The sequence below is a fragment of the Eucyclogobius newberryi genome, unplaced genomic scaffold (genome assembly GCF_026437365.1).
Source record: "Eucyclogobius newberryi isolate DKJ021-1_F unplaced genomic scaffold, fEucNew1.0.hap1 SCAF_22, whole genome shotgun sequence".
Taxonomy (NCBI): Eukaryota; Metazoa; Chordata; class Actinopteri; order Gobiiformes; family Gobiidae; genus Eucyclogobius; species Eucyclogobius newberryi.
The window spans coordinates 23803233-23829184 of record NW_027315857.1 but is presented as its reverse complement, the minus strand read 5'-3'; the positions used below and the strand labels follow the sequence as shown (position 1 = coordinate 23829184).

Below are 25952 nucleotides of genomic sequence, written 5' to 3'. Positions count from 1 at the left end.
AACAAACAGGTAAACAATGTCCCCGGGTAAACAAACAGGTAAACAAAGGCTCTCGTTTTAGCGATCATGGTCCACGCGGCGACGACCGGGACCGACTCGGCACCACTGAAAATCAGACTTTACTGTTCAGAGCTTTTTGTGCAAAACAAATGTGACGTCACTGCGAAAAAATCTGTAGTGAACTTTTTTTTTACGTTAGCTCGTAGCGGCCGTTAGCTCGTAGCGGACGTGAGCTCGTAGCAGAAGTTAGCTCATAGCGGACATTAGCTCGTGCGCAACGCGAACGCAACAGAAAAGTGTGGAAAACATTGTGATCGAATCTATTATTATTATTATTAAAAATTATAATACAATACAAAATAATAATAATAGTAAATAATAATAATAAAAATGATAATAATAATACATGATAAGAATAATGATAATAAATAATAATAATAATAAAAAAATAATAATAATAATAAAAATAATGATAATAAGAATAAAAATAAGAACAAGAATAAAAACAATCATGAGGAAAATAATAAGAAGAAATAGATAATAAGTATTTGTTTTTACTTCTAGAATATTTTTGTACTCTTTTTATTTTATTAATGCTTTTATTTGTTTTGTTTTGTTTTCCCCTCTTCTGATTGGTTTGATTAGACCCAGTTCCATCTGTTTTAAAGAAAATTCACTTTTGGAGCTAAATGTTTTACATGTCTAATATGCAACACTTAAAAGACTAACAATTGTACAAGTGCTGTACAATTAGACTTGCATTTAACGACAGTATTAGATAAAGGCTAGTTTCAGCTCTAAACGGGCTTGGTGAGCGCTCTGTCCCGGCTCTGGGGTCTCTGTCCGCGGCGGTTACATAAACTAGAGTGGTCTTTTTATATCCACCTCGTCTGTGCTTCATGCCTGGCTGGACACGTTTGGCCCGCTCGGCTCAATCTCCTGCTCTTCATCTGGACTTCATCCGCTGCTCGTCGCACGGACATCGCTCCGTCGCTCCATCGCTCCGTCGTTCCTGCATCGTATAGCATCATATAGCGTATTTTATGGGTTTTGAGCTCGTCTCTGCCCGGGATCCATAGTCACCGTACATGCAGTGACATTAAACTCGTCTACGTGCTGCGTTTATGCAATAGACGATCTGGTAAATCGTCGAAAATGCGTTCCGGTTAGCTTCACTTGGCCTCCAGTCTGACGTCATGGCGTTTTAAAGTGAATAAGACCGTATATATGGAGGAAATTGCTACTACTTTGTTGCTACTACTATGGTTCAGATTTCGATGGGACTTTGCAGACGAACCGTGCAGCTGTGTTTCTCTCTCCTCTCGCGGAGTTGGCAGCAGAAGCACGGCAGATGTGCGCCGCCGCCGCCGTGTTTTTGACAGTAGGGCAGCTGCTGTTACTGTAAGTGAAATGGAGCGCGCCGTGAGCCGCCGGACGCTCGCGGTGACACCAAAACATGGCTGAGGTCGCGACGAAACCTTCCACTCGAGCGGCACGCGGGGCCGAAAGAGGCCGTCCGTCGTCTAGAATGTTGCCAACGGGAAAAGCCACGAATGGGAAACCGTGTCATTGTTTGTCGGGATCGGAAATGTCGACACGATACAAGGTTCTATCGTGGCTTGAAGTCCAAACTGTGGATTTCCCCTAAAAAGAGAGTTTCATTGACTTCCGCGGGTGCTATTACCTGCACATTCTTGACATTTCTTTAAGGTTAAGACACTTTATTGTCACCGTCACCACTAATTGGAGATACACTGGACAAATATGCTCGAAAAAAAAGTAGTATTTCTCTTCTTTTGAGTATATTTTAACTACATTTAAGACTTGTATTTCTTTACTTGAACTTCAACTTGTTCTATGGAATATCAAGAGGAACTTTTTAACAAGCTAAGGCTTTGTTAGCATACAGGCTAAAGCTTTGTTTTAGCGTATAGTCTAAGGCTTCGTTAGCATACATACAGGCTAAGGCTTTGTTAGCGTACAGGCTAAGGCTTCGTTAGCATACAGGCTAAGGCTTCGTTGGCGTACAGGCTAAGGCTTCGTTGGCGTACAGGCTAAGGCTTCGTTGGCGTACAGGCTAAGGCTTCATTAGTGTACAGGCTAAGGCTTCGTTAGCATACAGGCTAAGGCTTCGTTAGCATACAGGCTAAGGCTTCGTTGGCGTACAGGCTAAGGCTTCGTTAGCATACAGGCTAAGGCTTCGTTGGCCTAAAGGCTAAGGCTTCGTTGGCGTACAGGCTAAGGCTTCGTTGGCGTACAGGCTAAGGCTTCATTAGTGTACAGGCTTCGTTAGCATACAGGCTAAGGCTTCGTTAGCATACAGGCTAAGGCTTCGTTGGCGTACAGGCTAAGGCTTCGTTGGCGTACAGGCTAAGGCTTCGTTAGCGTACAGGCTAAGGCTTCGTTGGCGTACAGGCTAAGGCTTCGTTGGCGTACAGGCTAAGGCTTCGTTGGCGTACAGGCTAAGGCTTCATTAGTGTACAGGCTAAGGCTTCGTTAGCATACAGGCTAAGGCTTCGTTAGCATACAGGCTAAGGCTTCGTTGGCGTACAGGCTAAGGCTTCGTTAGCATACAGGCTAAGGCTTCGTTGGCCTACAGGCTAAGGCTTCGTTGGCGTACAGGCTAAGGCTTCGTTGGCGTACAGGCTAAGGCTTCATTAGTGTACAGGCTAAGGCTTCGTTAGCATACAGGCTAAGGCTTCGTTAGCATACAGGCTAAGGCTTCGTTGGCGTACAGGCTAAGGCTTCGTTGGCGTACAGGCTAAGGCTTCGTTAGCGTACAGGCTAAGGCTTCGTTAGCGTACAGGCTAAGGCTTCGTTAGCATACAGGCTAAGGCTTCGTTGGCGTACAGGCTAAGGCTTCGTTGGCGTACAGGCTAAGGCTTCGTTAGCGTACAGGCTAAGGCTTCGTTAGCGTACAGGCTAAGGCTTCGTTAGCGTACAGGCTAAGGCTTCGTTAGCATACAGGCTAAGGCTTAACAAACAGCATCATGTTTGTATCCATGAAAGTCTGAGAGCACTTTGTTAAATCAAGAATAATGTCCTGGAGGTTTATGAGACAATGAAGAGCAGTAATACTCTTAGAGTAAATCTATATCATATTAACTGTGTGACCTTTTGTTTCCACAGACCGAGCATTTACCAGCTTATCCGCTACACACCATGTCATCAGCAGCGCGTGCACTTTTGTCTGCGTCGGTGCGTTTATGGACTCGTGTATTTTTAATGCTCGGCTCCATCTGTCGTGGCTCTGCTTTCCCTTCCGTCCGGCGTCTTCACCCGACTCTCAAAATAACCCCCGCGTTTCCGGTCGAAGGTCGCGCACGAGGCCGCCTCACGAGCGTTTGGGGCGTCCCGCGGGAGAGACGAGGGGAGGCGGGTGAGAGCGCGACGGGTTTCGGCTGCGGGGACGGCAACGCTAGCGGCTCGGACGGGTGCGGCGGGACGGTCCTCGCACACACGCGCCGCTAACGTGCCGCTAGCGAGCCGAGTGATGCGAGCCCGTGGCAGGTTTCACGGAGCTCTGACAGGTCGGGCCGTAAAGAAACTAAAGATTGATCAGTCGGCTAAAAAGGGCGCTAAAATTGTTTAAAAAAAGGATGAAGTATCTTTATGTATTTGTACCCAAACTGCAGAGTACAACGAGCATATATATAGTATGTTCAGTTTTGCTCAATGTTTGTCTTTTCTTAGCGTGTACATCTTGAGTGTCCAAAAAGCGCTGTATACTGCAAGTCGGATTAGTTTTTATTGTTTATCATTGCGATTGCACAGGATTTCACGCAAAATCACAGAAAAGACTGACTACGAAACGATGTATTTATGATAGAAAGACCAAGTAAACCCATAAATCATGAGTTAAATCAGATTTTTTCATGTAGCAAAGCACCAACTCTTCGACTAACTTACTCGTCTCTCTCCGTTCTGTTGTTGTTCCACATAAATCCTTTTAATCCGAGTAAAAGGAAAAGGATTAATTGACTAAACGACTAAAGGTTTATTGTTCCTGTTCACAGATGGCAGCAGATGGAATAAAACACAACTGAACAAAGGTTGAAATATGCTCTGAAGGCTTCTAGACACACGATATTTATGAATAAAGTGTATGAAAATCAAAAAGCGTATTTAAGTCGCACCAGCCAAAAAAATGCATAATAGAGAAGAAAAAAACATATATAAATATGAAATGCAGTTGCAAGTGTGAAAATAACAAATAATATCACACATAAGTCGCTCCGGAGTACAAGTATATAAGTATAAATATAAGTATAAGTCGCACCCCGGGCAAAACTATGAAAAAAGTACGGTATATACTGTACATTTGGCAACGTTAAATGTTTTTTTTAGTGTGCGATTAAAGTACTGCCTCATTTCAGTAAAAAAAAAAAGAAGAAAAATATGTTCTCTGACAGTGTATTCTCACGAGGGGGCTGCAGGGGGAGCTCCGACGTCACTTACAGTAGTGCTGTTTTAACTCACTAATCACGGGAATGACACGCGGAGACAAGGGAAGCGCAGAAAACGGACGCTAAAAGATACTTAGCGGCGTGAAAAACTGATAAAAACTGCTCCTCTTCTTCTTCTTCATCTTCTTCTTCTCGATGCAGAAACTGTTTGGAGCTGCGAGCGGGCGAAAACCTGTCTACACGAGAGCCTCTAAAAGCTCGGCACAAATGTATTTATAGACAGAAATAAAAGGATTAGCCCCCCGTGAAGAGAAAGGCGAGAGCGACGGAAAGGGGGGAGGAAGAGGGCGAGAAGGAGAGGGCGGAGAAAGGGGGGATGGGCAAAGGGAAAGGGGGGGAGAGATCTTTTTTTTTTTCAGACACACCAGATGCGGCGGCTGCTTCTCGGTCGGAGGCGTCGCGGGGGCGGATCCACTCGGGAGGGAAACGAAGCGACAGTTCAGAGGAGGAAATGTGGACGCAACTGCACAAGCTCAGAATCATAATAATAGAACATAATCATGAGCAATCTGCCAAATATGTGACTTACAAACCATTTATTAGACTTTATTAGTAAAGCATGAATAAGGCTTAGTAACTACCGTATTTTCTAGACTATAAGTCGCACCTTTTTTCATGGTTTTGGCCTTGGTGCGACTTATACTTATATTTATACTTATATACTTGTACTCCGGAGCGACTTATATGTGATATTATTTGTTATTTTCACATTTGCAACTTCATTTCATACTCCATTGCGACTTATATATGTTTTTTTTAACTCTATTATGCATTTTTGGACTGGTGCGACTTATACTCCAGTGCGACTTATACTTATATTTATACTTATATACTTATACTTATATTTATACTTATATACTTATACTCCGGAGCGACTTATATGTGATATTATTTGTTATTTTCACACTTGCAACCACATTTCATACTCCAGTGCGACTTATATATGTTTTTTTCTTCTCTATTATGCATTTTTTTGGCTGGTGCGACTTATACTCTGGAAAATACGGTAATAATTATGGGTCAGTGTAGTAATTAAGCAGCTATTAAACCTGATCTATGTGTTTTTGATGTGTTAAGTCTTGGCTCATGCTTTGTTACGGTGAATAAGATCTTACATGTATCTCGTAATGTGCTTTTTATGTGTAAAAACTGCAAAATTTTCACAAATTTGGAACATGTAAATCTGGAAAATGGACAGAGCAAAGTTTACGTTTCTTTCTTCAGTTTGAAAACGCACCACGAGGGGAATTTGGATTTTTTAATTAGTTTTGGAGTAAACTAAGTCTGACCGAAAATGTTTCTAAAATTCCAATTTCGTCTCATTTATTAGGATTAAAACTTTAAATAAATCAGGCTTGGAATTAGTTATCGACAAATCCTTCGGCACGATCCGTCAAGTTCTTGTTAAGAATAAGTCTGTAAAGTTTGGTGTGTGTAGGAGCAACTTTGAATGTCTCTGTGGGAGAAAACAGCCTCTGAAGTTACAATGTCCCATGTTAATCTATGGATACAAGTGGATTACCGTATTTTTACGGACTATAAATCGCATCTTTTTTCACAGTTTTGGCTGGGGCGCAACTTATACTTATATTTATACTTACTTATACTTCAGTACGACTTATGTATGTTTTTTTTCTTCTCTTGCCTCAATGTCCAGAGAGAAAACTATCCAAAAAAGCAAAAATTGTTGAGAATAACGAGTGTAATGCCATAATGCGGAACTTCTCAGGTGAACACAGCGCCCCCTCGAGGCGGCGTTCACCCTTCACACAGTCACCGCATCAAAACCAGAACTAAACTAGAATTAAACCTGGACTGGATCGGGACCAAACCGAGTCCACATCTGGGAACAACGACGGCCGTGAACATGCCTCTAATTGGAATCGACGGGGCAGCGCAGTCGCCGTCGCCGGGTAAACGGGCGACAGACGAACGAGGCGCTGCCCGGGGTCGTTCTCAGCTCGACTCGGGAGGCTCCTCGCTGGGCCTCGTCGTCCGGGTGATGACGGCCTGCCAGACGCTTCCTCCGCCCCTCCGCGGAGCGCCAACACGCCGGCGATTTGTGCCGCGCGCGACGGGCGGTAGGACGGGCAAATGTGGGCGTCGTCGCAAAGCTAAAGCTGAGCGCTAAGAGAGAGGGAGGGAGGAGGGAGTGAGGGAGGGAGGAAGAGAGGGAGGAAGGAAGAGAAGGAGGGAGGAAGGAAGGAGTGAGGGAGGGAGGAAGAGAAGGAGGGAGGAAGGAGTGAGGGAAGGAGGAAGGAAGAGAGGGAAGGAGAGAGGAAGGAAGAGAGGGAGGGAGAAAGGAGGGAAGAGAGGGAGGGAGGGAGAGAGGGAAGAGAGGGAGGAGGGAGTGTGGGAGGGAGGAAGGAGGGAAGAGAGGGCGAGGCAGGAGGGAGGGAGGAAGGAAGGAGTGAGGGAGGAAGAGAAGGAGGGAGGAAGGAGTGAGGGAATAGAGGATGGATGTAGACCGAGGAGAAAACGTGGGAGGGGGGAGTAGAAAAGAGGAGGGAGAAGTGGGAGAAGCAGGAGAGAGTGAGAGAAAGGGAGGAGAGGGAGAAGAAGGTGAGATGGATGAAGGGAGAGAGTGTCTGAGAAAGAAGAATAGAGGAGAGAGGAGAAAACAGGGAGCGGGAATAGAAAACAGGAAAAAGAGAGAGAAGAGAAGAGGAAAGAGAAGAGCTGAGTGAGTGAGTGAGTGAGTGAGTGAGTGAGTGAGAAAGAGAGGAGGAAGGGAGAGAGTGACCGAGATAGAAGAAGAAATAAAAGAGGAGAAGATGGTGAAGAGGAGATAGGGGGAGCGGAAGAGAGATAAAGGACAAAAGAAGAGAAACAAAACGAGGAGGGAGAGAGTGAGGGGGAGAAGAAAAGAGAGAGAGAGAGACGATGATGATGGGGTAGAGTGAAGGAGAGAGGCACGACTTACGAGAAAAAGAGATGAAGAGAGTAGAGGAAGGGAGAGAGAGATAAGGAATTCAAGAATAGAGGGATTAGAATGGAAGAAAGAGATAGAAACGGAGAATAGAATTGGTAGAGAGGGGAAAAAGAGGAGGAATGGGATGAGAGAGGGAAGATGAGTAAAAAAAACAGAAAAAAGACAGAGTAGAGAGAGGGGGAGGATGGAGATGGACAGAGAGAGAGAACAAAAGAAGAGATGAATGGGGGAGTGAGAGATGAAAAGAAGAGAGAATGAGAGGAAGAAAAGAAAGAGAAAAGAGAAGAGACAAGGAGTAGAAAAGAGGTAAGAGAGGAAGGTAGAGTGAATAATGAGAGAAAGAATGAAAGAAAAGAAAGAGAGTGTGAGGCCAAAGAGAGAGAGAAACGGAGAAAAGAAGTACAACGGATAAAGAGGACGAGGGGGAAAGAAACCGAAAGAGTGCTCAATAATGAGGAGAGAAAAGAAGTAGAAAAGCTGAGAGAGCGAGGGCGAAGGGAGGAGAGCGGGAGCGCTAATTGCGGCGCTAACGCTAACGCTGTGCCTATGGAAGCCCGGAGGATTAGCCCCGATTTGGAAGTATTAATGTTTGGACGCAACACGGGGACGGCAAAACAAACCCTCAGTGAATATATGTTAGCGAGCAAAAAGTACATGTTAGCTAACAAAAAGTACATGTTAGCTAGCAAAAAGTACATGTTAGCTAACAAAAAGTACATGTTAGCTAGCAAAAAGTACATGTTAGCAAGCAAAAAGTACATGTTAGCTAACAAAAAGTACATGTTAGCGAGCAAAAAGTGCATGTTAGCTAGCAAAAAGTATGTGTTAGCGAGCAAACAGTACATGTTAGCGAGCAAAAAGTACATGTTAGCAAGCAAAAAGTACATGTTAGTACATGTTAGCTAGCAAAAAGTACATGTTAGCTAGCAAAAAGTACACGTTAGCTAGCAAAAAGTACACGTTAGCTAGCAAAAAGTACATGTTAGCAAGCAAAAAGTACATGTTAGTACATGTTAGCTAGCAAAAAGTACATGTTAGCTAGCAAAAAGTACACGTTAGCTAGCAAAAAGTATGTGTTAGCAAGCAAAAAGTACACGTTAGCTAGCAAAAAGTACTCGTTAGCTAGCAAAAAGTACATGTTAACTAGCAAAAAGTACATGTTAGCTGGCAAAAGTACACGTTAGCTAGCAAAAAGTACATGTTAGCAAGCAAAAAGTCCATGTTAGCTAGCAAAAAGTCCATGTTAGCTAGCAAAAAGTACATGTTAGCTAGCAAAAAGTACATGTTAGCTAGCCAAAAGTACATGTTAGCTAGCAAAGGGGTAACGGCTAAAATGACTTGTTTTCCAAATATTGTCTTGATTTGATAAAGGAATAAAATTAGAAATTAAAGGCTGTGCAAACTTTTTTTTTAAATTTTCAAGTTGATTTTTTTTTCCATTGTGCGTATGTTTGTTATGGTATTAATCCAGTCCTATATATATATATTCAGGACCTCAGAGCGCCGTGCATCTCCATCTTGAAGCCTCTAATCACTCGTTTGAAGACGGTGAGGTGAAGGTTTTAAGCAGGAGAAAAGATGGTTTGAAAGAGGAGTCAAGGAAGCTATTTTTGTTAAAAAAGAAAGACCTTCTTTAAACAGAAATGGAGGGCTTAGGTTTAATCTTCCTGTTATTTATAATGGGATTCTGAACCCCTGGAAAGGTAAAGGACATTCAGATGCTAATCAGGTACTCAGGGTGGTCGAGCCAGGGTCTCACAAAGACAAAGAGGATTCTAATAGTCCATTAAAATTCTGAATAGGCTCGGTAGATACAAGGGGGGAGTTTCTGTTGAAACAAACAACTCTTTCTACTTCAGGAAGGCTCCTCCCAATGGGCGGGTCTTACCACAGAACAGTATTAATATCGGAGTTCTCGACCTAAATTCTTTTATTGACAATGACTCTTGGATGAGAGTCGAAACGTCTATTTTTTCAAACTGAGTCCAGATGACTACAACTGAAGCTTTTTCTACCAGTCCTATATAAGACAACTTGATTAAACGGCTTTGATGAATGATATTTGTTGATGATGAGTACATTTTGGTCAAAGGAAAAAACGCATATTCCACTTCAAATGAGAGAAATTGTACTTTTTTAATGTGCTTTAATTCTAATTCAAGCAAATCTAACTTAGGATATATATATATTTTTTCATTATAACGTGTTAGAATGAGTCAAAAAGATGAATATTCTGAACACAAGTCATTTAAAACTCCCCTTTTCCTTCTTTCCTGTGGCGCAGATGTTGTTCCCGGATGTGCAGAGGCGAGCGCTGCTGCATCGCTGTTGCTACGGAGAAAACCAGTGTTTGGAGCGAGAACGGCGGAGCAGAGCGAGTGAAAAGGAGCGAGAGAAGAAGAGATAGTGATGGGGAGGAAGCAAGAAGAAAGGAGGGCGAGAGGGGGGGTGAAAGTGGGAGAGGAAGAGCGAAAAGTGAAGGAAAAAGGAGCAAGAGAGAGAACAAGAAAGGAGAAAGAGAGAGAACAAGAAAGGAGAAAGAGAGAGAACAAGAAAGGAGAAAGAGGGGAGAGGGGGGTAGAAAGGATGTAAAGAAGCGAGGGAAGAGATGGAGGAAGAGGGGGAAGTGAGGGGGAGGATAATGGAATGAGTGTGAAGAAAAGAGGGGGAAAGTGGGATAGTAAAAGAACAGAAAGGCGAAAGAGGGCGATAAGAGAGAAAAGGGGGACAGAGCGGATGAAAAGCAGGGAGAGTGAGAAGAATGGAGAGGTGGATAAAAAAGCAAAGGGAGAGAGAAAAAGAGAGGAGAAAGGAAGGAGGGAAGAGAAAGTGGAAGAAAATGGACAGAGGGGAGGGGGAGAAATGGGGGTAACCACAGGGAACAGTCATGGGGCCTTTACTCTGTGAAGACCCGACCTGGAGTACCACAGGGAACAGTCATGGGGCCTTTACTCTGTGAAGATCCGACCTGGAGTACCACAGGGAACAGTCATGGGGCCTTTACTCTGTGGTGCCACGACCTGGAGTACCACAGGGAACAGTCATGGGGCCTATACTCTGTGAAGCCCCGACCTGTAGTACCACAGGGAACAGTCATGGGGCCTTTACTCTGTAGTGCCACGACCTGGAGTACCACAGGGAACAGTCTTGGGGCCTTTACTCTGTGGTGACCCGACCTGGAGTACCACAGGGAACAGTCATGGGGCCTTTACTCTGTGATGACCCAACCTGGAGTACCACAGGGAACAGTCATGGGGCCTTTACTCTGGGGTGACCCGACCTGGGTACCACAGGGAACAGTCATGGGGCCTTTACGCTGTGGTGACCCGACCTGGAGTACCACAGGGAACAGTCATGGGGCCTATACTCTGTGAAGCCCCGACCTGGAGTACCACAGGGAACAGTCATGGGGCCTTTACTCTGTAGTGCCACGACCTGGAGTACCACAGGGAACAGTCTTGGGGCCTTTACTCTGTGATGACCCAACCTGGAGTACCACAGGGAACAGTCATGGGGCCTTTACTCTGGGGTGACCCGACCTGGGTACCACAGGGAACAGTCATGGGGCCTTTACGCTGTGGTGACCCGACCTGGAGTACCACAGGGAACAGTCATGGGGACTTTACTCTGTGGTGCCACAACCTGGAGTACCACAGGGAGCAGTCATGGGGCCTTTACTCTGTGGTGACCCGACCTGGAGTACCACAGGGAACAGTCATGGGGCCTTTACTTTGTGGTGCCACAACCTGGAGTACCACAGGGGACAGTCATGGGGCCTATACTCTGTGATGACCTGACCTGGAGTACCACAGGGAACAGTCATGGGGCCTTTACTCTGTGGTGCCACAACCTGGAGTACCACAGGGAGCAGTCATGGGGCCTTTACTCTGTGGTGGCCCGACCTGGAGTACCACAGGGAACAGTCATGGGGCCTTTACTCTGTGGTGTCACGACCTGGAGTACCACAGGGAACAGTCATGGAGCCTATACTCTGTGGTGACCCGACCTGGAGTACCACAGGGAACAGTCATGGGGCCTATACTCTGTGAAGCCCCGACCTGGAGTACCACAGGGAACAGTCATGGGGCCTTTACTCTGTAGTGCCACGACCTGGAGTACCACAGGGAACAGTCTTGGGGCCTTTACTTTGTGGTGACCCGACCTGGAGTACCACAGGGAACAGTCATGGGGCCTTTACTCTGTGATGACCCAACCTGGAGTACCACAGGGAACAGTCATGGGGCCTTTACTCTGGGGTGACCCGACCTGGGTACCACAGGGAACAGTCATGGGGCCTTTACGCTGTGGTGACCCGACCTGGAGTACCACAGGGAACAGTCATGGGGACTTTACTCTGTGGTGACCCGACCTGGAGTACCACAGGGAACAGTCATGGGGCCTTTACGCTGTGGTGACCCGACCTGGAGTACCACAGGGAACAGTCATGGGGACTTTACTCTGTGGTGACCCGACCTGGAGTACCACAGGGAACAGTCATGGGGCCTTTACTCTGTGGTGCCACAACCTGGAGTACCACAGGGAGCAGTCATGGGGCCTTTACTCTGTGGTGGCCCGACCTGGAGTACCACAGGGAACAGTCATGGGGCCTTTACTCTGTGGTGCCACAACCTGGAGTACCACAGGGGACAGTCATGGGGCCTATACTCTGTGATGACCTGACCTGGAGTACCACAGGGAACAGTCATGGGGCCTTTACTCTGTGGTGACCCGACCTGGAGTACCACAGGGAACAGTCATGGGGCCTTTACTCTGTGGTGCCACGACCTGGAGTACCACAGGGAACAGTCATGGGGCCTTTACTCTGTGGTGACCTGACCTGGAGTACCACAGGGAACATTCATGGGGCCTTAACTCTGTGGTGCCACGACCTGGAGTACCACAGGGAACAGTCATGGGGCCTTTACTCTGTGGTGCCACGACCTGGAGTACCACAGGGAACAGTCATGGGGCCTTTACTCTGTGGTGTCACGACCTGGAGTACCACAGGGAACAGTCATGGAGCCTATACTCTGTGGTGACCTGACCTGGAGAACCACAGGGAACAGTCTTGGGGCCTATTGTATTCTATGAACAACTTTCAAACGCACCAGAAGTTATTCAAAGTTCAATAGTATAAAAGTATAACAATATGAAGCAAAGAGGAAACTGATGTTATCACCTGGTTTATAGTTAATATATATGTAATTACGGGGCGTGACCACATGAAACAGACACTGGCACAAAGCTCAAAGTCTTCTCTATCAACATCAATGAACAAAGGTAAAATATGTATTCAACATTAGAATTTCTGCATTTTTCTTCTGCAGTATCAGTGTAATGTTAGTCAAATATTCTCCAATCAGGATGAACATGATATTGGAAAATATTGCGTCTGTTAGGCACTGCAATAACAATACTATTGAAATATCTGAATTTACTTTTTGACACGATCATTATACTCCTGAACGCATCAGTCAAACTCTGTCAAAATCAAAACTGAGACTAAACCAAGGCTAAGTTCGACAAAATATGGAAAATCATGAATAAAATCTGCCTTTTCAACCTTAAAAAAATGCATTTCTGTCCTTTCTGTTCGGACCTCGGTGCAACATTATGTATAACGTTTCTTGCAATATTGATTCTGTCAGCCAACATTACACTACAGCCCGACTAAAAATACGACTTAATTCATTCAAACGTCATCTTTTTCTGTAGGTTTTGAGTAAAAAGGCAGCGTATCACCAGAACATTCTCTTTTAAAACAGATTTCGAGAGCGTTTAAGACCATAAATGTGAGCTAAACCGCACAGCGTTTGCCGCACGAGGAGGCAGCTGCGTGGACATCGGATTGAAGGGTTTTTCTATTGAAGTAATGCTCTTACAGTCCACTGCACGGGCTCCGTATATTCACACAGGATTAACCCTTTGTGTACGCTGACCACTGGAGCAGAAACGTATGCAATCTGCCATGGCACCGTGCACTGTATAAAAAAAAACACGGGTATTCTAAAGGCAGATGTGGCCTCGACACTAACGCCGAGGTCAGACGCTGGGGATCGGGGATAACACGGGATGGTCGAGTTTCTCCCGTTCGAATAAGAGTATGTATCGACCGCTGTGTTAAAGGTGCACTGTGCAACTTTTCTAATGTGGAAATTGGCAACTGCAGAGCCTTTAATGTTCAACAGAATGGAATTTACACATATTTATTCAATACAGGGGATTTTTAAAAATGTCTTCAGTTTCGGTCATATATTTTATTACACATATACATTATAATTGCATGTATTGGGCACACAATTTATTTAAGTGACCTTTTTATGTATTCTAAAGGCCATTCATTCAAGAATAATGTGTTTTTAGGCCAAGAAAAGACATCTTTGTTGAGCACTTTTTTGGCTTTTGAACAAATTCATAAAAATAAAAAAAATCTCTTGAACTATATTTTGTTTTCTGAAATGTTATGTATTTTTGAACGCAATCTTTTTTTCTTGCTTTTGAACAAATTCCATCCATCCATCCATTTTCTACCGCAAATTCATTTTAAAAAAACATCTCAAAAACGACTCTTTTTTTTTCCTCCAGTTTTAAGTATTTTTGAACACCTTCTTTTTTTCTTTTTTTTCTGGCTTTTGAACAAATTCATAAAAATAAAAATAAACTCTTGAACTATATTTTGTTTTTCTGAAGTTTTATGTATTTTTGAATGCAATCTTTTTTTCTTGCTTTTGAACGAATTCATTTAGAAAAATATCTCAAAAACGACTCTTTTTTTTCAGTTTCAAGTATTTTGAACACCATCTTTTTTCTTTTTCTTTTTTGGCTTTTGAACAAATTAATTTTTAAAAAATCTCTCAAAAACCACTATATTTTGTTTTCTGTTTTAAGCATTTTTGAACACCATTTTTATTTCATTTTATATTATATTTTTTTTAATTACTTTGAAAAACATGCGTTCTTACTGTGAGGCGACTCTCCACAGATCTGACCTGTAACATGACCTGCTGGTTCCGTGGATGGAGATGGCTGTGCTAAATGCCGTACTGTGGAACATTCCAAAGCCAAAGCCGTAACATTTCGATCGGAAGGAAAAGGAAATTATAACGGGATTATAACGGCGAGTGTGGAGCGAATGAAGAACGCCATGAATCATAAAGCGACTTTGAGCATCTGCAAGCGCCATATGAAACGTATTATTATTCTCAACACGCCCGATTCACTCAAAACATAACGAGAGAGGACAATTATACTGTGTTTAAAGCTCGTTCAAGTCCATTATTCCAGTATCATTCAAGCCCTGTTTGAATATCAAAGGTTTAGACTGAAGATGACGGCTGTGGTCGACGAAAGACGTGTTCTGCGCTTTCATTTGTCCAGTTTTTTGTTTAAATTTACTGTTATCTGAATTTTAAACATTTTCTTTGGACATAAATATACCGTATTTTCCGGACTATAAGTCGCACCTTTTTTCATAGTTTTGTCCGGGGTGCGTCTTATACTCCAGAGCGACTTATATGTGATATCATTCGTTATTTCCACACTGGCAACCACAAGAGGGCGCTCTAGGCTCTAAGCGACGCAGAAGAAGAATCTGCACTTCCTCTCCCTCTGGAGTTTGTGGAGTTGTTTAGAAGTGACACAGAGGAAGAAGAATTCAGTGGATTTAGTGATTTGGGGTAAAACTGATGCTTTGCTAAACTTGTTAGCATGTTCTTTATGCTATAGTTATCTGAATAACTGTTCATATGTTACGTTAACATACCAGACACTTACCACAGTTCTGTCTGTGCCTCATGTAGCTGAAGGTGTTAGCGTTAGCATACGTCATGTAGCTGAAGGTGTTAGCGTTAGCATACGTCATGTAGCTGAAGGTGTTAGCGTTAGCATACGTCATGTAGCTGAAGGTGTTAGCGTTAGCATACGTCATGTAGCTGAAGGTGTTAGCGTTAGCATACGTCATGTAGCTGAAGGTGTTAGCGTTAGCATACGTCATGTAGCTGAAGGTGTTAGCGTTAGCATACGTCATGTAGCTGAAGGTGTTAGCGTTAGCATACGTCATGTAGCTGAAGGTGTTAGCGTTAGCATACGTCATGTAGCTGAAGGTGTTAGCGTTAGCATACGTCATGTAGCTGAAGGTGTTAGCGTTAGCATACGTCATGTAGCTGAAGGTGTTAGCGTTAGCATACGTCATGTAGCTGAAGGTGTTAGCGTTAGCAAACGTCATGTAGCTGAAGGTGTTAGCATTAGCATACGTACACCTATTCACCATGTTCTCTCATCTGTTATTATTTTAAACTGCATTTACAGATGAAATGTTTGTTCTTGGTCTTGGATTTTATCAAACACATTTCCCCCAAAAATGCGACTTATACTCCAGTGCGACTTATATATGTTTTTTCTTCTCTATTATGCATTTTTAGGCTGGTGCGACTTATACTTCATAAAATGTGGTAGATAAAACAAGAAAATATACTAATAATTGACAATACACCACTAATAAACCCATTTATTTGCCCGAAATCAAAGGTGGTTGGTAATCACTGGATTAGTCGACCAAAAGGCGCATGGCACTGGAAAAATCTCTCAAAACTATGAAGTACCTTTGACCTTTAATCCATGAGATTACACATATTCATACGGACAACCAAAACGAGTAAACCGTGTATTTATCGGTGAAACGGCAGATTAAACTCACTTTCGTCCCTTTGGTTTGACACATTTTGGTCGACCAAGAATGACACTAAAGCTCCTCGCCGCCGGATCCAAGAGGCTTTTACGGACGCGGCCCTTAAGTCCACGAGTGTCGGGCGCCGTCCCCCTGAGGCCGCCTTTAACTCGGCTTTCCACGGCCTCGTCTGCTGCCACGACGCATCAGCCGCGGCGCCGTCACCCGCCCGTGGCCGTTTAAGCCACGCCGGGCGGCTTCGGCTGCAGCCGGACGTGAACGAAAACGTGGACACAAGAGTCGGTCGAGTGATACGGATCGATATGCAGCATTTGTTCAGCCACAACGCCAAAACTGACGATTAACAATAGACATTTGAGACATATACACCTTTAATATTGTGAAATACAGACAAATACAGTTAAAGGACACATATTATGCATTTGTTCTATCGTTATTGGCCTTTAAACAATTGATTGCTCTTGTATCTTTGCTTTGGCTTCTCGTGTTTTAGAATGTAAAGTTATGCATCTACAGAAAGCACACATTACTTCATATCTGTGCGAAGATTTGGTGTTATCACTCCATCTACAGGCGGCAGAGGGAATTACCGTGGGGAAATGAACAAAAAAGCTAGCTTGACCTGGTTGTAATGGGCGTGATTAGAGGCAGAAATGCTCAGAACGAGTCCGGTGATGATTTACGGACTTAGAAACAGCACAGAAGAGCTCTAACTTTGACGTCACACATCTGGGGGAAACTTGAGTGTTTTCTGAGGCTCGGAGAAGACAAGATCGTAAACAGGATTCATCAAAAAAGCGTAAATGAAGCTAAACACGACCGCAGGGATGTTTTTGTTTAGAACTCGTTTTTTGAACAATATGTGTCCTTTACACCAGTTCAGACCAGCACAGAATCAGAATTAAGAACCAAAACCAGAATAAATAAGCTCAAAACCTGGAAAAAACAATCAAGACTAAACCAGGACCTCGTCTGAACCAGGAATTTTACAGGTCAAGGGGCCAAATCCAGATCCACAACCAGATCAAATCTAGATTACATTAAGAACCAAACAGGGATTCAAACCAGACCAACACAAGTAGTGCAAATAAATAAAGGATTTAAAGCAGGATTAAGCAGGACTAATCTATATCTTCAATGAGAGCTAAACCAGGTCTCAACCCACATTAATCCAACGTAAATATCTTCAGATCAAGATCCAAACGGATTTAATCCATAGTTAAGCAGGAACCAGAACCAAACTAAAACAAGACCAAATCAAGTAAAAAACAGCCAATTACTAAACGCATCTTTAAATGAGAATCGTCCCATATCTAAAGAAGAACTAAACCAAGTCAACATTTATCCAACAGCAACCGTCCAATCCAGCCCCAGATGCAAACACGACTCAACTGAGGACTAATCATGGACCCGAACCCGACCAAAACGGGTAGAAATTATACTATACTAGGATTTGTGATGATGGGTTGGGTAGTTTTTTTTATAGAAGTTGAAGTATTTATAGATGTATTTGTGGAGGTATGAGGTGCTGTCCCATTGGTAACTGGATAAATACTTGCTGTAGTAGTAGTAGTAGTAGTAGTAGTAGTAGTAGTAGTAGTAGTAGTAGTAGTAGTAGTTAAAGCTTTAGTAGCAGGGGTAGTAGTTGAAGTAGTAGTAGCTGACGTAGTACTGAGAGTAGGATTTGTGATGATGGGTTGGGCAGTTTTTACAGAAGTTATTGAGTAAAAAACAATTCAGGACCGCGAGCACCGTCTAAACGAGGTCCAAACCGGGGCCCCGGGACTGAAACCGGGGGCCCGTTGGCGCCGGTACACGAGCGGGCATCTGCCGGCTTATCCCAAACGCCGGCGGCAGCATCTGATTGGAAGAGGCATTTCCAGCTGCCCCAGGACGGGGGAATTACACGGATTAGCCACGTAAACGCGCGGACCCGGCGGAGCCTTTCGCTGCCAGGGCCCCGCCGCTTCTGGGACGGGATAATCTCTCCGCGGGGAGCGCACACTTAGCTTTATTGGACTGGAAGCCGGCCCCGGAGCGGCTGACGTTATGTTACAGGACATGTACACGCGCTTCACGGGGGCCCTGGGGGTCGCGGGGTTCTGTCTGTTCAAAGGGAACGTTTAAAGCGGGATTATGACAGGTAAAAGGGCCCAAACCTGCTCCGAACTGGGGCAAGTTTAGGAGCCAAATGAGTTTAATGCAAGTTTAGATTGGGATCGTGTAAAAGGAAGAGGTAAACCAGGACTAAACCAGGACTAAACCAGGACTAAACCAGGACTAAACCAGGACTAAACCAGGACTAAACCAGGACTAAACCGGGTCTAAATCGGGACTAAACCGGGACTAAACCAGGACTAAGCCAGGACTAAACCGGGACTAAACCGGGACTAAACCAGGACTAAACCAGGACTAAGCCAGGACTAAACCGGGACTAAACCGGGACTAAACCGGGACTAAACCAGGACTAAACCAGGTCTAAATCGGGACTAAACCGGGACTAAACCGGGACTAAACCGGGACTAAACCTGGTCTAAACCGGGACTAAACCGGGACTAAACTAAACCGGGACTAAACCGGGACTAAACCAGGACTAAACCAGGACTAAACCAGGTCTAAACCAGGCCTAAACCAGGACTAAACCAGGACTAAACCAGGTCTAAACCAGGACTAAACCAGGACTAAACCAGGACTAAACCAGGACTAAACCAGGACTCAACACAGGATTAAGACCGGTATTGTGTCAGGAAAAAGCAGATGTAAAACTGCTCAAACTGAGGACTAACGAAGGAGCCGATAAACGCTAAACCAAAATGATGTAAAGTCAAGACAAAAACACACTAAACCAGGTCTAGGACTGTCCCCAGGATGGAGGGAAGTCTAAACCAGGACTAAACCCAGATTATATCAGAAAACAGGGTTAAACTAGATATGAAACGGTTCCAAATCAAGACTAAACCAGAACAAAATCAGGACAAAACCAGGTCTAAACCAGGGCTAAACCAGGACTAAACCAGGACAAAACCATGGCTTAACCAAGATTAAACCAGGTCCAAACCAGGTCTAAACTAGGGCTAAACCAAGTCAAAACCAGGTCTAAACTAGGGCTAAACCAAGTCAAAACCAGGTCTAAACTAGGGCTAAACCAGGACTAAACCAGGTCAAATGTAAACACAGCCTTAATTACAGTGAATTACATGTTGTTGGACATAAACCGCAGTATTAAAAGCTCTGTTTACATAATCTGTCATGTAAAAACGCCGCAGACGTGGCATTAACAGCAAAACATCATAAATCCCACGTCCACGAACGTCACAGGCCAAATTCAGGTCGAAATCCAAACAGAAACAACGTGAATAATTAACTCCACGTCAGCGTTGCCACAGAAACGTCACTCCGTGACGTTTAAAGCTGCACCGTGTAACTTTTATCGCCATTCAACGTGTCCATGTGGCATTTATCTCATTTTAAAAAATCTTCATTGCTCAAAAACGCCTTGAAAAAACATGCGCTCTTGCTGTGACTGGGCTCGCCTCTCCACAGAGCTGACCTGTAACTTGATCCGCTTCCAGAAAAGTTACACGGTGCACCTTTACCTCATACTCATGTGCTTCAGGGTGATGTGGAACTAGAACCATTGTTAGGTTAACGATTTAAAACTGAATGTTGCACGTTTTGATTTTTCTGGACTAAACGAGCAATTTTTCAATTAAAATTGACCCAAAAAATCCACATTTTCTTTTCCATTTGATGTAATTCTTGCTCTAAAATGTTTTCTCTCAGTAAATTGAATGTTTTGGAGCATTTCAGACTTATATATTACAAATGTTGCAAAAAAATATACAAATTGTAAGCCAGGAAAGCCAAGTTTTTAGGTTCATAATTTTACTTCCTGGTTGCAATTGATGACATCACACTAGGAAGTCTAATCCAAGTCACAATTGTGTAAAAAATACGAAAGCGCCTTTATTTTGTTAAAAAGGTGGTTTCTTTCGCGTAAATTCTGCAGAAACTTCGGATAGAATTAGGTGTCGCTGGTGTGATGTCACTTCCTGGTTAGAATTGATGACATCACACTAGGAAATCTAATCTAAGTCACAATTGTGTTGGTCAAAAATACGAGAACGCCTTTATTTTGTTCAATTAACGTTGAAAAAGTGGTTTCTTTCGTGTAAATTCTGCATAAACTTCTTACAGAATTAAGTGTCGCTGGTGTGACGTCACTTCCTGGTTGCAATTGATGACATCACACTAGGAAATCTGATCTATGTCACAATTGTGTTGGTAAAAAATATGAGAACGCCTTTATTTTGTTCAATTAACGTTGAAAAAGTGGTTTCTTTCGTTTAAATTCTGCATAAACTTGGGACAGAATTAAGTGTCGCTGTTGTGACGTCACTTCCTGTTATTCCCGACAGATTTGACCACGTTTTCTCCGCCAATACCTGCTCGATCGGTGCGAAACCATCACTTATATGTACAACGGGTACAAACACACCAAAAAAAGTTCAAAACAGAAAATGGTAAAAAAAACCGTCATGCGCCCTTTAAAGTATACACAGAGTCTCAACACTCAAAAAATGGATATATATATATATATATATATATATATATATATATATATATATATATATATATTATCCAAATGTAATACACAGTTTGATTTAAGGTTAGAAATGTTCCGTAAATGAGGCGGAAGCGCAGTTTGCAGCGTAAAAAAGAAAGAAAAGAAAAATACTGCTGGTGCTGGTGCTGGTGCTGCTGCTGCTGCTGCTGCTGCTGCTGCTGCTGCTGCTGCTGCTGCTGCTGGTGCTGGTGCTGCTGCTGCTGCTGCTGCTGCTGCTGCTGCTGGTGCTGCTGCTGCTGCTGCTGCTGCTGCTGCTGCTGGTGCTGCCTACTTTATTATGCATGGTCGTAAAATGATGCATATGCAGCAACTTGACGCGGGGGTCTTTCTCCGTGCGGGTTCCTGCTGCTCGAGTTCTAGCGCATGAGCGAGACCCAGGGGAAGAGACCCCCTCAGACCCCCTCAGATCCCCGCAGACCCCCTCAGACCCCCTCAGACCCCCTCAGACCCCCGCAGACCCCCGCAGACCCCCTCAGACCCCCTCAGATCCCCGCAGACCCCCTCAGACCCCCTCAGACCCCCTCAGACCCCCGCAGACCCCCGCAGACCCCCTCAGACCCCCGCAGACCCCCTCAGACCCCCTCAGACCCCCGCAGACCCCCGCAGACCCCCTCAGACCCCCTCAGACCCCCGCAGTGGACAACTCAGGACTGTCACGTGTCAATTATCAGCCCAAACCACACCAACAAAAATGATAAAAAAAATCTTAATGAGAGTAATAATAATCATCAGAAGGTGCGAGGAGGGAGATGCGCGCGTGGGTCTCGTTTGTCTCGCGTTCGGAGGGAATCCCTGTCGCGTTGGAGGCTGGGGACGACCCGCGGAGAGCCCGGAGCGTCCGTTCATTGACCACTAACCGAAAAAAATTGAAATAAATACAATAAAATGAGAAAAACGCACCGCTGCATCTGGAGCGGAGCGGCGGGACGCGGAACGCAACGCGCGCCGCGTCAAAACACCGTGTTCCCGGGCAAATAAATGAATAAAAATCATAATTTAAAAAAATAAAAAATAAAAACACACACACACATCTGCTCGTCGTTGCGTTTTTGCGTGTCCCGGTGAACGTTAATTAAACGTTTGTGTCGAACGCGAGCCTGCGGCGCGGCGCGGCGCGGTGCGGTGCCAATGCGTAAAAAAAAAAAGAAGTGTTCCGGGGGAAACTGGAGCTCGCGCGGAAGAAATGTGCACTCACCTCGCTCATGGTTGTTGGTGGGTGGTCGTGGACGGCGATGCGCGGGAGAAATGTGTTGTTGTTGTTGTTGTTTTTGGTTGTTTTGTTGGTGTCGAAGCGCGCGCGGTCCAGGAGCGTCTCTGGCGCGTGTGGTTTTGCTGCAGCGGTGGAAGAGTCAGAGTCAGAGAGTGAGGAGAGAGTGAGGAGAGAGTGAGGAGAGTCAGAGGCTGTGAGGAGACACGGGGCTGAACTGAGAGAGACACGCTCTCTCTCTCTCTCTCATTCCCGAAGTCGAATAATACAGAGAGCGCTCACATGGTTTAGACCTGGTTTAGTCCTGGTTTAGACCTGGTTTAGTCCTGGTTTAGACCTGGTTTAGTCCTGGTTTAGACCTGGTTTAGTCCTGGTTTAGACCTGGTTTAGACCTGGTTTAGACCTGGTTTAGTCCTGGTTTAGACCTGGTTTAGTCCTGGTTTAGTCCTGGTTTAGACCTGGTTTAGTCCTGGTTTAGACCTGGTTTAGACCTGGTTTAGTCCTGGTTTAGTCCTGGTTTAGTCCTGGTTTAGACCTGGTTTAATCCTGGTTTAGACCTGGTTTAGACCTGGTTTAGACCTGGTTTAGTCCTGGTTTAGACCTGCTTTAGACCTGGTTTAGTCCTGGTTTAGACCTGGTTTACACCTGGTTTAGTCCTGCTTTAGACCCGCTATAGACCTGGTATAGTCCTTGTTTAGACCTAGTTTAGACCTAGTTTAGACCTGCTTTAGACCTGCTTTAGACCTGGTTTAGTCCTGCTTTAGACCTGCTTTAGACCTGCTTTAGACCTGGTTTAGTCCTGCTTTAGACCTGCTTTAGTCCTGGTTTAGTCCTGGTTTAGACCTAGTTTAGACCTGGTTTAGTCCTGCTTTAGACCTGGTTTAATCCTGCTTTAGACCTGCTTTAGACCTGGTTTAGTCCTGGTTTAGACCTAGTTTAGACCTGGTTTAATCCTGCTTTAGACCTGCTTTAGACCTGGTTTAGTCCTGGTTTAGACCTAGTTTAGACCTGGTTTAGTCCTGCTTTAGACCTGGTTTAATCCTGCTTTAGACCTGCTTTAGACCTGGTTTAGTCCTGGTTTAGACCTGCTTTAGACCTGGTAAAGTCCTTGTTTAGACCTAGTTTAGACCTGCTTTAGACCTGCTTTAGACCTGGTTTAGTCCTGGTTTAGTCCTGGTTTAGACCTAGTTTAGACCTGGTTTAGTCCTGCTTTAGACCTGGTTTAATCCTGCTTTAGACCTGCTTTAGACCTGGTTTAGTCCTGGTTTAGACCTGGTTTAGACCTAGTTTAGACATAGTTTAGACCATGATCCTTTGCACTTTTATAACTGTCATTTGAAGGGAAACTTCTCAAATCAAAAGTTCTGTTTGTGACATCTTAATAATGGTCATAAATGTGGTGGATTCCGTGTCACGTGAGGATCACAGAAGATCAAACACGTGATGCGTTCGTCTCATTTGAGTGAATTTGCAGCTTGTTCCACGTGATGAATAATTGTCTCCGGTCGAAGCTCAAACCTCCCCGCTAGAGGGCAGTGTGGCACAGAGAGACTTTTTAAACACATTTCTAACCAAATAAAGGTGAGATGAAGGTGAGTGAGGCTCTACACAAGGATGATTCATGAATAAAGTGTATTATTGATGAAAATATGAACATTTTGACTTTATAATGTTATAAAATGTCTTTTCGTTTGTGTTTAGCGTCTGTTTAGTCCAGATGACGATGATCATGCAATCACTGTCGCCACCTACTGTTTGGTTTGAGCTCCTCCTGTAATATTTCATTTTTTGACCTGCTAAACATGAATTCAACAAAAATGTAAAAAATGCAAAATAAATATAAATAAATCGCTGGGTAATTTCCTCGTGTGATGTCATCAATTACAAACAGGAAGTGGAATTATACATCTAAAAGATGTGCTGTTCTGGGATTAAATTTTTAATATATCTGAAATGAGGTGTGACGTATCCTGGTTTGTCTGTTTGTTTGTTTGTTTGTCGGTTTGTTTGTTGGTTTGTTTGTCGGTTTGTTTGTTTGTTTGTTTGTCGGTTTGTTTGTTGGTTTGCTTGTTTGTTTTCTTGTCTGTTTGCTTGTTTGTTTGTCTGTTTGTTTGTTTGTCTGTTTGTTCTTCTGTTTGTTTGTTTGTTTGCCTGCTTGTTTGTTTGTTTGCTTGTTTGTTTGCTTTGATCCACAGTACGACATTGCGCTCCATCTCACATTCATTTCATTCCAGGTGTTTTTATATCACCACAAACTTACAAATATTATAAACGATAAACAACGGCATTTTGTGGCACGAAACAATATTTTTGTTGTTGTGTCCAATCGTTTGATAAACACCGTGTGAAAATCAGAGGTGACATTGTGTGTTTTATATTGAAGCTAATGTGTGTTAGCCGTTAGCTCTGAGACTAAAACACTTTTATAAACGCGCAGGTTTCTCCAGTGACATATTTACATGGTAAAAGTCTGAACCTGCTGCAGTGAGGAACATGTGAAGCTACAGTTTCAGCTCCGCTGCCCGAGCAGCAACTCTGGAGGAAGTATGAGCTCTGTCCTCTTGATAAACACTTATTCTATCAAACTATATCTAATATTTAATTCCACTTGCATCTGTTCATTGCCTTTTCTTCTTCTTTTCCTATTTCCTGTCGTGAGTGGAACAGAAACATCCATGACCTGTGGCTCCAGATGATCCTCGAGTCTCTGGTGAAACGTCTCTACTCCAGATGAACGGTTCTTCATCTGCCTGTAGAACTGGTTCTCCTCCTGAAGAACTGGTTCTCCACCTGAAGAACTGGTTCTCCTCCTGAATAACTGGTTCTCCTCCTGAGTGGCTCCAGCTCCACTGTCTGTCTCTCGTCTGTAGGAGTCAGATCTCTCCTTCACTCTGGAACTCCTCCAGGTTTCTATTCTTTTTCCCAAAGAGGTTTTGTAGTTTTTCCTGACCGAGACGGAGGGTCTAAGGACAGAAGGAGGGTCTAAGGACAGAAGGAGGGTCTAAAGACAGAAGGAGGGTCTAAGGACAGAAGGAGGGTATAAGGACAGAAGGAGGGTCTAAGGACAGAAGGAGGGTCTAAGGACAGAAGGAGAGTCTAAGGACAGAAGGAGGGTCTAAGGACAGAAGGAGGGTCTAAGGACAGAAGGAGGGTCTAAGGACAGAAGGAGAGTCTAAGGACAGAAGGAGGGTCTAAGGACAGAAGGAGAGTCTAAGGACAGAAGGAGGGTCTAAGGACAGAAGGAGGGTCTAAGGACAGAAGGAGGGGCTAAGGACAGAAGGAGGGTATAAGGACAGAAGGAGGGTCTAAGGACAGAAGGAGGGTCTAAGGACAGAAGGAGGGTATAAGGACAGAAGGAGGGTCTAAAGACAGAAGGAGGGTCTAAGGACAGAAGGAGGGTCTAAGGACAGAAGGAGGGTATAAGGACAGAAGGAGGGTCTAAGGACAGAAGGAGGGTCTAAGGACAGAGGACTCTGGAACATCACCAAGTCCCTATGGACATTGTTTTTCACTGTCGCCCTGACAACCGTTGTGATTTTGGATGGATGAATTGATAATTTTGATTCAGATTGCAATTCACCCGCCAACCACAAGATGGCACTATCTCCAAACATAAACCTTTCGTGACAAACAGTGACATTTGTTCAGCTCCAGAAAACAAGACACGGACAAAGACAACGTCATCTTTATTTCTATTGTGTTTTATTTGTATTTTCTGTCCACAAAGTCATATTAGTCACTACTATGTTAGGTCAGTTTCCCTCACTGTGGTGTCAGAGGCCCAAACCTGCGCCGCCACGCTTTCTCCCCCAAACATGTGTCCAAGGGACTTTAGAGCACGCTTTCTCCCCCAAACATGTGTCCAAGGGACTTTAGAGCACGCTTTCTCCCCCAAACATGTGTCCAAGGGACTTTAGAGCACGCTTTCTCCCCCAAACATGTGTCCAAGGGACTTTAGAGCACGCTTTCTCCCCCAAACATGTGTCCAAGGGACTTTAGAGCACGCTTTCTCCCCCAAACATGTGTCCAGAGAC

General features: G+C 44.3%; 1 protein-coding gene across 1 annotated transcript in view; it reads right to left on the bottom strand.

Annotated features, from left to right (window-relative positions):
• pcp4l1 (Purkinje cell protein 4 like 1) overlaps positions 1-25952 on the bottom strand; it is a 51373-nt gene that overhangs the window by 21637 nt on the left and 3784 nt on the right. The window contains exon 2 of the mRNA XM_072458724.1: positions 21907-22043. Coding sequence (XP_072314825.1) covers positions 21907-22043 — 137 coding nt within the window. The remainder of the gene's footprint in view (positions 1-21906; positions 22044-25952) is intronic.